This window comes from Penaeus japonicus, unplaced genomic scaffold (genome assembly GCF_977035675.1).
Source record: "Penaeus japonicus unplaced genomic scaffold, GWHDUDI00000001_assembly GWHDUDI00000003, whole genome shotgun sequence".
Taxonomy (NCBI): domain Eukaryota; kingdom Metazoa; phylum Arthropoda; class Malacostraca; order Decapoda; family Penaeidae; genus Penaeus; species Penaeus japonicus.
The window spans coordinates 12,608,719-12,618,718 of record NW_028234405.1 but is presented as its reverse complement, the minus strand read 5'-3'; the positions used below and the strand labels follow the sequence as shown (position 1 = coordinate 12,618,718).

Below are 10,000 nucleotides of genomic sequence, written 5' to 3'. Positions count from 1 at the left end.
AAAAAAAAATATACTTTATATATTGCGTATATATATATATGTATAAATTACATGGATATATTTTATTATATATAAATATCTATATACATATAATAATATTCTATATCTGGTATATATATAATATAAATATCTATATCTCATTATTGATTACATATTATACCTTATATTGATTTATAATTAATATATGGACACAATATATATGGAATATATATAATATATATACATAGTATATATAACTTATATATAAGCGTACTATATATATTATATATATATTTATACATTATTATATATATAGTTTCAATATATATATTCTTATATATATATATCATATATATATATATATATATATATTATCTATATACTATATATATATATATATATATCTATATATATTATATATAGTATATATATATATTCATATTGAATATGATCATATATATATTGTCATATTTATAATATGCTATGATCTATTTATCATATATATATATATATATATATAGTATATTATATATATTTATTATATATATATATATCACAATATATATAGTAATATTATATATATATATAATTATATATATATATTATATATATTAGGATATTGTATTATTTATATATAATATATATAGCCATATAGGTGTTACTATATTACACAAAATATATTATTATATAATGTATAGATGGTATAGTGGTATATATGTATATTATATATATATATATATATATATGTAGTCGCGGCGGATATATAGTAGAGGGATATATGTATATATATATAAGTCGTGCGTATTTCATATGAATATGTATATGATATATATATTAATCTATAATATATATTACTCTGAAGTATATATTATATATATATATATATTAACTATATATATATATATATATATCTAATTATATATACTATTTGAATATATATATATATATAAATATTATATAATAACTATATATTTTATATATCTTGATATATATATATATAAGTTAATATATATTATATATACATATATATATGCTATATATTTATATCATTTATATATCAATAGATATGTATATATAATCATATGTATATATATATATATATATATATTATATATCTTATATTAAGTAAATATAACAATATATACATTAAGATAGTATCATAGTAATATATATATATATATATATCTCACAATACTTTATATATATAATAGCTATATATATTATATTTATATATATATATATAATATATATATATATATTATATTTACTATATCAACATTATATATATAATAATGATATTTATAAATAAATATTCTATATACTATATATGTTTATATATATTATATATTATATATACATTATATATATATTATATATATAATATACATTATCATATATTATATATATAATATATCATATATATAAAATATATATATATATATTAATTATTTATATATATATAGACTAGTTGATATATATATATATCTTTTATATATTATATATTTTATATATATTAATGCGTGAAATAGAATATATATATAGTTTGACTGCGTGTGTAGTGAGAGCCGGTGTGTGTTGGTGGCTCTGTGTGTGTGTGTGTGTTGTTTTTTTGTGTGTGTTGATCCTGTGTGTGGTGTGTGTGTGTCGGGTGTGTGTTAGTGTGTGTGTGTGTGGCTGTGAAATGTGTGTGTGTGATGTGTGTGTGGAGGGGATGTTTGTATATGTAGATAGGCGTAGACTACACGTAGAGGTTTGTGAGAGATACACGAGGGTGGCTGTGCGGCATGCCTCTTTCCTTTAAAAGAAGTAATACCATTATATCTGAAATCAGGCAATCTTTCATATTCACAAAATCATCAATATGTTACTGACATCCAAATACCCTCTTCCAATAATTTCCTTTCCAGGAATGCACCATCAACAACCATCACGCTTCCATCACATCCTATGATATAAAAGTTTTTAGTGCTCTTGTTAAATACACTCGGCTTTCTTTAAGATGTATTGGTGTTATGTCATAGACTAAAGCTTAGGTTTAAAACTGGTTTCTGTTGAGGTGCCTCCTTTTAGGACTGTGCCCACTTGTTGAAAAACTATCATTACACTGCATCCCCCTTACCTGGGCAGGGAGTGTATGTATGAGGAATTTAAACATCATTCACTCTAATAATTGCAGTTTATTGCAAAATAATGATCATATTATCTTTTCCATAAATAAAGGATCATAGAGTTTTGTATTCATTGCTTGACAGATATTTTCTCCTATATCAGTCCAATAGTCAGCTTCTATTTTAAAATGGTATGTGAATAATATACAAATAAACAGATGCTTCTTTTTTATTTGTGTGTAACAGCATTAAGACATTGTTAAAAATCTAACTTTTGGTAACCAAGGTACAAGGAGTTTTCCTCCCTGACTATTGTTTCATGAGAGCAGTTTTTTTCTAAAGATGAAAAATGAAGGGAAAAAAAAGAATAGAAAGTCAAAATAAAGACTTTATTTTCTGCTGGATATGTAATAACTTTGGCAGAACTAGCCTGACAGATTACGAATGTGTAAATGCTTGACTATGTACAGCATAAAAAAAAATTGGATAAGATTCATGATTACATGACTACAAATAATTTCATTATAGGAATGACGACTGTAAAAAATTAGGAAGGTACATGTGACATTTGCCAGTGTATAAGATGCATTATTTTCCAGAAAAAAAGCAAACAGAAATGCCCCTGCTTCAAATATGCCTAAATCATCATAGCCATAGCCATGGGTTAAAGGTTGATCTTATACTTAGCAGGGTAGAGTCCAGTGTTCCACTATTCCATTATGTTTGTGGCTATAGACAGATGAACTTTTCCATAACCCATTATAATTCTGCCTGAAGCAAATGAAGCTCATAAAACACATCATTACATCTTTAATTATTTACTCAAACAGCTGTACCAAGAATGAGACCTGTTCCTAGAGAAGCCCAGGAACTGCACTAATTTCCATTGCCATGGCCAAAACTAAAGAAACCCCTCAATGCTGTCTACTTAGAGAATGAGTTTACAATTTTGTAGCATTGTAAATTTATTTTTGTAAGATTTATTGGTATCCATCCTTGAAGTTATTGATCTTTTTGTTCTAAATGACAATTAAAACATTTATGAGGCCTTTCAATTTTCTTGGAGATATTTTATGTATATATTAACATTTAAACAAATACATATACAATATAATGTACAAAAAACAAAACAAAAAAAAACAAAAAAGACATCCTTCAAAAAAAGGTCTGCATCTTATGCACCTACAAATAGGGAACATCAAAATTCCTTCTTACAAAAGATCCATGTAATCACTGCTATCCTGAATTGACTGACCAATACCTTGCTGCCCCATAGTTTGTTGGTTCATAGCCTGTTGGCCCATCCCCTGCTGGCCTATTGCCTGGCCCATGACCTGTTGGCCCTGTTGAGCTAACTGAGGACGCATCCCCTGCTGCTGCATCATAATGATTTGCTGCTGGGCCTGCTGTTGCTGCTGTTGCTGTTGCTGCTGATGCTGGAGTTGCTGATGCTGCTGTTGTCTCACTTGAAGCAGCTGTTTAAGGCCTGGATTCTGCATGGTTGACTGCATCATGCGCGGCTGTCCCAGGGTAGTATTGCCCCCTTGTCCTTGTGGCCCGATGTTCATCCCAACTCCAACATGTGGCCTGTGTTGCAGCTGCTGGTGAAGTTGCTGACGCATTGCTGCACTGTGGTGTTGCTGCTGTTGCTGCTGCTGTTGTGTCTGCTGCTGCTGCTGTTAGCACAAGAAAAATATTAGGGAACATTTTCATATAAATAGAGGTAAAAAGATTAAAATAAAGTGAGCATGTTTCAAGGGGACGGTTCACTTTTGTACAGCATTAGTCTTTTTGTTTAAATTAAAAACTATTTACTCCAGCAGTTGTACAGTTGTATATATTTGTATATATATTTTTTTCTTTTTTCTTTTCTTTTCTTTTCTTCTTTCTTTTTTTTTCTTTCTTTCTTTTCTTTCTAATATTCAAGGTATAATTCTCTGTGTGTTATCATATTTTTTGCAGAAAAAAAATGTCACTACTTCATAAAAAAAAAAATAATAATAATAATAATATATATATATATATATATATATATATATATATATATATATATATATATATATATATAGCTACTTAACCCTATGACAAAGGTGTGTCACACCCGTGAGATAGCTAAATTCCCGATACCGGGGCGTCATGCCAGTGTGACGTTTCCAATGCAATATTGCAATGGCCCGGCGTAGGGGTTTTCGCTTAGCGCGTGCCCCGTCGGGAAAGGGTTAACATGGCTAAAAACCAGGCAAACAAAACAAATTGATCTTCCTAGGTTTAACACTGTGCCCGGAGCTATAGCCCAGAATTGGAAATTTTTTCTTATAATTTCAAAACTATAGCTCCAATTTCAAGAGACAAACAACAGGATATGTAAGGTCTGAGTAAATAAGAATAAAAAGGTGTGTAAGTGTATGTGTAAGCTCTGTCTCAAAAAACATAAAAAATGAAATTAAGACACAGTCATGCTAACATAACATAAAAAAATATAAAAAGTTATGATACTAGGGAATTTTGTTGTTTTTTTGCTGTTGCCTCACCTGATTCTGACGCATCTGAAGTAGCTGTAACTTCTCTTGGTCAGGTTGCTGCTGTTGTTGTTGCTGTTGCTGTTGTTGTTGCTGTTGTTGCTGCTGCTGTTGTTGTTGCTGTTGTTGCTGCTGCTGCTGTTGTATATTGAGTGTTGGTCTCGTGGTGAGCTGTGTGGCTAAGACCGACTGGCCGGTTCCCATCTGCACATTAACTGGCCCCCCTGGACCACCTGGCCCGCCTGGCCCTGGCTGGCCCAAGCCCTGAGACACGTTACCACTGGGCATCTGCGACATCTGGCCACTACCCATCATGGCATTGCCTCCTGGAAAGGGATCAAAAAGGTTTCTTCCTAGATAGATACACATGCATAAAAAAATGTATAAACTAATACATGCGCATGCACCTAGCACTTCCACACACACACACACACACATACACCCTCATTCAACTCTCCCTCAAACACACAATCATTTTTACCTCTTCAGATATGTATAGATGAAAATTCATGTATGATAAGACTATTTTTTTTATCTAAGAATGTAATGTATGAAAATGAAAATACAAAATATACATAAAAAATAATAATAATAATTACAATAATAAAGTTTTAATCATCAATAATATCTATAAGAGTTATAACATTGTTAATAACAAAAATAAAAACAATGACAAAAACAATAATTACAAAACAAAACAAAAAGGAAATATGAGACAAACAATAATAATGATAATAATAATAATAATAATAATAATAACAGTAATGATAATCATAATATTAACAATAGTAATGACACTAATAATAATATTAACAATAGTAATGACACTAATAATAATAATAACAATATTAATATCAATAATATAAAAATAATTACAACAAAAATAATTGTAACAACCACAGACAATAACAATACTCTAATGGTAATACTAGTACTATTTCCACTGATAATACCTTGGGTAATAGGCTGACTGAGAGCCTGGGTCAGCTGTGGGTTCTGCTGGATGATCATACTCTGCGTGGACATGACATTCATGCTTGAGCCTGCAAGGAGAGGAATTTGACATATGTGGGTGCAAGAAGAAAGGAAAAATTGTAAAATTCATGAGGTATGATCAAGCTGTACGTGACAGCCAACATTATGGCATAACAGTGGAAGGTCAACCCATTGTGGACAGGTGTCATGATACAGGTGTACATGACACAGGAGCTTTAGTCTGACGAAGGGCATTATGAAGTACATGATGTTCAGGGATTTTATATCATTGTGCTATTTTATTGTGCTATGAGTAAGGAGTGAGTGATGATGGCAATTGCAGTCATAATTATTATAATTACCACAATATTGAGCTAACCTAACATCCAAAGCCTAGATGGCACCACTTTCTGCTAGCACCAGTAAGAGAGAGAGCCTTGAATGGCACCCATCCACAGTCTCTAGCAAGCATTATCTTTAGAGAGCGATGGCACATAGCAAGTTGACGACCACTTGCTCTAAAGTACCGCAGATGAAGGATGTGCAGGCAGACCGAGACAAGGAAGTTGACTCAAACCATACCCAGTACCTAAAATGTGCTCCTGTGCCAATAGGGATGCCTTTTACTGTGGCACTCACAGTCATAAGGACAGGTTTCCTTCTTCTTCCCTACCTCTTCATGTTATCTTTATTGTAGGTGGTTATATGTTTTGGATTTGTTCATGACAGCACAAAAATACGAAAAAAAAGTTGCTTTTTGCGTCCCATATGACAGCAATACTTCTATCATACTTAGTATAAAGAAAATAATGGGCTGATATGCATCATAAGCTACAATTTTAGTCAACTGTAGGCTTGATAGAGCCTGTCATATGGCATATATAAGTCTCTAAACACAATTAAACACACAAAAAATAAAACACAAAAGTGGCTCTAGTTTTATAACGAGTGACTGAAAAAGAGTGGGAAGATTCAAATTATGATGCTTCATGCTGCCTCGCTCTGAAATAAAACCCATCCTGGCAAATGGGCAAGTGAATCTATCCTCCATCCACAATGGGTTAACGGTCTGTGATTTAGACTATGTTCATCAAGTTGCACTAGAATTTAGGAGAGTTATGTGACTAGCATCTGCGTGCGGAGCTAAAGCCTTCCAAAGATACCCCCTAGACTCTTTACTTACTTACATTTTTGAGGATGAATGTCAACCAATGTCTGAAATCACCAAACTAGCAATACATAACCTCACAGATCAGAGCAAGTCTGTCGTTTGGTGCCCCTACTGTATCAAGTTAAAAAGAGGAACAGAAATAGTAAATTTCTTATTTCTTATGAGACCAGGGTTAGAAGTAGTAGTCATCTCTTCAAAGCATTTTCGAAACTGAGGAGAGGGTAAAAAATAATCAGTATCTTCTTCTTTTAATTACATTTTTTTCTAAATTAAAAACAGGACAATAAGCAATAATCAAATTCATGTTCTCTTTTGATGTGAGACAGGAATGGAAAAATAATTTTCCTCTTGAGCTTTTCTTGTTTAATATTTTTTAACATTCCTTAATCCATTGCCAACAGGGCTGATTTGGCTCCAAATGGTTGAAATTTCAAACATAAAACCTAATGTCTCGGGCTATTTGCCTGCTCTAGCTGCAGCCAAGCGCTACATGTCTGATCACCAGGCACGTTGGCTGGAAGGATAACCATGACAAAATGTCTCATACCTGGTGGCTGGTCCTGCCACCACTTGACATGATATCTTGTGATCTGGCGGTAATGGGTTAATTAACCCATTAACCCATTGGAGCCAGTAGACGTGATGACACGTATTGTGGTTTTTGCGTCAGACGCCCGGGATGAGCTGTGAGGGCAAGCCGCGCGCTCGGTCTGAGCGAGTATGCAGCCCAGGCTCGCGGCTTGTGCGTCCGAGAATGCTTATGCATTCGAGAACCCCGGTATAGCGATCGTGCAAAGCCGGAATGGCCCCGGAGTGAATGGGTTAAAGATGGGGCTGTTTTGGCTCCAAATGGTCGAAACGCAGGGATATTTCAAACGCATAAGCCTAACGCCTCTGGATTTTCGCCCGCACTGACTGCAGCCAAGCGCTATATGCCTGATCACCTGGCTCGCCGGCCAGGAGGATAGCCATGACGAAACATCTCGTCCCCGGCAGCTGACATTGCTACCACTTGACCCGTCATTAACAGGTTAACCATTACTACATAAATGAACATTACCTTTTTCTTCTATGATGGAAGTATGGTAAGTCATAAACATGGGCTTTGACTTAGCAAAAGTAAGTTTGTTTGAATTCCACAGCTTTCAATGAATTTTACAAAAGCTAAAAGTAAGTCTATGATTCTTAGACACTACAACACTAATTGCCCTGTCTTTTGCACAAACTCTGGCAAGATTCCCCATATGAATTGATGCAAAGGCAGAATGATTTAAAAGAAACGCTATCACATCTTCAAAAAGTACATTCTGCAGTGACAGTGAAAACTTCTTGGTTGTAGTTGTAGTAATAATGACTAGTCTCATGTATGTGTATGTGATTAGTATGGTGTCACATGCAGGATAGATGACACAGGCTATATCACCTTTACTATTGTAGGGTTTCCACAACATACAAAAAGTCATTCAGCTGATTACACTTAATTATTTGCAGAGTTGCTGTTATTGAACCTGACCCACCAAACCCATTCAGCCTCTAATTATACAATCATTTATAAAAAGGCATATAAAAGTAATCCCATAATTCCTAAGTATCAAGCTGCAAAGAAGGAAGTCATATGAAGAGTTGGAAAAAAATTCAATCAGTCTATTTCCCCTAAATCCCTTGGCAAAATCAAGGACAAATATTCATGATTAACCCATTACTGATGGGGCTATTTTGGCTCCAAATGGTCGAAACGCCGGATTATTTCAAACACGTAAGCCTAACGCCTCGTGATTTTCGCCTGCACTGGCCGCAGCCAAGCGCTATATGCCTGATCACCCTGTGCGCCAGCCAGGAGGATAGCCTCGACAAAATATCTCGTCCCCGGCGGCTGAAGCTACCACCACTCGACAGGATATCTTGTTACCCGTCATTAACGAGTTAAGAAAATAACTTCAAAAACATACACATGGTATGCATTAGCAAAACCCAAGCATTAACACACTGTTCTCTTTTACATTCTTCTGTGTTTCTCATTCCCTACATTTTTTTTTATTCTTCTACTATCTAATATCCACATAATGAGTCTTCTTTCAACCAGAATCAGTGACCTCCAAAGAATAAGTTTTTCATTTAATCAAAAAAAGTTGCTGTTATCATACCTGAACTGGTAGGTAGCTGAGGCATCCCTGGGGTGTTCTGGACAACCATCACTGGTCCACCACCAGACACATTGGGCCCACTCACAGGTGCCATGATATTACCTGGGATCTAGAATAAGAAGCAGGAAATGAAAAGCTAAATAAAGTATTGCTTGGTAAAAAGGAAAATAGTTAATAAACAAAACAAGTGTCATGATTTTTGTGGGGATTTTCAGCTATTTGCTTGTATACTATGACTAAAGCTTAATATGTCTACTTTAAGCCTATGACAACATGTAAGTTGTATTTTTCAAGTAATAATGTAGTTTCTTATTAATATACAAGTTTTTAAATGTTTATGATTAAGATATATATGTATACACAATAATGAAGAAGCTATACCTGTCCTTTTCTTGCACTCTGAATAACACTTCTGATCTTGTTGACAAAGGAGACTTGATCAACTGGAATGAACCCAACGTAAGCCTTCTTCTCACATGAAAACAGTAAGATGATTACTTTCACCTCATTCTGAGATGGAGATGGATGCGACACATGTACACAGCCAGCCTGTTGATAGAAATAGATTTATGCAATAAAATTGATACCTTAGTCTCTCCCTCTCTTTCCCTTTGGCTATATAATTGTTTGTATGGTTGTTTGATGCCACACCATACACTACAAAAAAATATTTATTAAATATTTTGGCCATATTACATAATACACTAAAATTCCCCTTCATTCCACTCTATCTAAATCACTAGCACTTCTCTGCAGCAGAATTAATGCTATATCTCTTAAGGCCCTGACCCCTAGGGCCTGTAACATATGCAAACTATTTGATGTTTCTGAAATAAGTTATGCAAATCCTATGGCATTAGTTAAAAATAATACCACTTAAACCCTTTCAATATCACTCAATTTTATGCCAGCCTGAGTATCATCTTCTCCCCATGGTTTCATGATCTTTACCTTTAACTGCATCTTTATGATTTTAAATTCTATAAAGCATTTCACACACAACAATAATTTTAGCCTCCCTTACAAAATATCTTTACGTCCTGTACTTACCATCCCTCTGAACAAAAAGGTAGTAAGAGCTTCCAATGCTGGGCTCTGATCTGG

At 33.6% G+C, this 10,000-nt stretch overlaps 1 protein-coding gene across 6 annotated transcripts in view; it reads right to left on the bottom strand.

The window, feature by feature from the left end:
• Nucleotides 1-2,300: 2,300 nt before the first annotated feature.
• LOC122260676 (mediator of RNA polymerase II transcription subunit 25) overlaps nt 2,301-10,000 on the bottom strand; it is a 22,460-nt gene continuing 14,760 nt past the window's right edge. For 3 of the 6 annotated variants that reach the window (XM_043028043.2, XM_043028042.2, XM_043028045.2), the window contains exons 11-16: nt 9,947-10,000; nt 9,278-9,445; nt 8,897-9,005; nt 5,560-5,649; nt 4,619-4,932; nt 2,301-3,763 (exon numbers count right to left, since the gene is read on the bottom strand). The exon at nt 9,947-10,000 is cut by the window's right edge and continues 109 nt beyond it. In XM_043028043.2, coding sequence (XP_042883977.1) covers nt 3,299-3,763; nt 4,619-4,932; nt 5,560-5,649; nt 8,897-9,005; nt 9,278-9,445; nt 9,947-10,000 — 1,200 coding nt within the window. In that variant the 3' untranslated portion in view covers nt 2,301-3,298. The remainder of the gene's footprint in view (nt 3,764-4,618; nt 4,933-5,559; nt 5,650-8,896; nt 9,006-9,277; nt 9,446-9,946) is intronic. The other 3 variants (XM_043028044.2, XM_086555704.1, XM_086555691.1) reach the window with 1 other exon arrangement.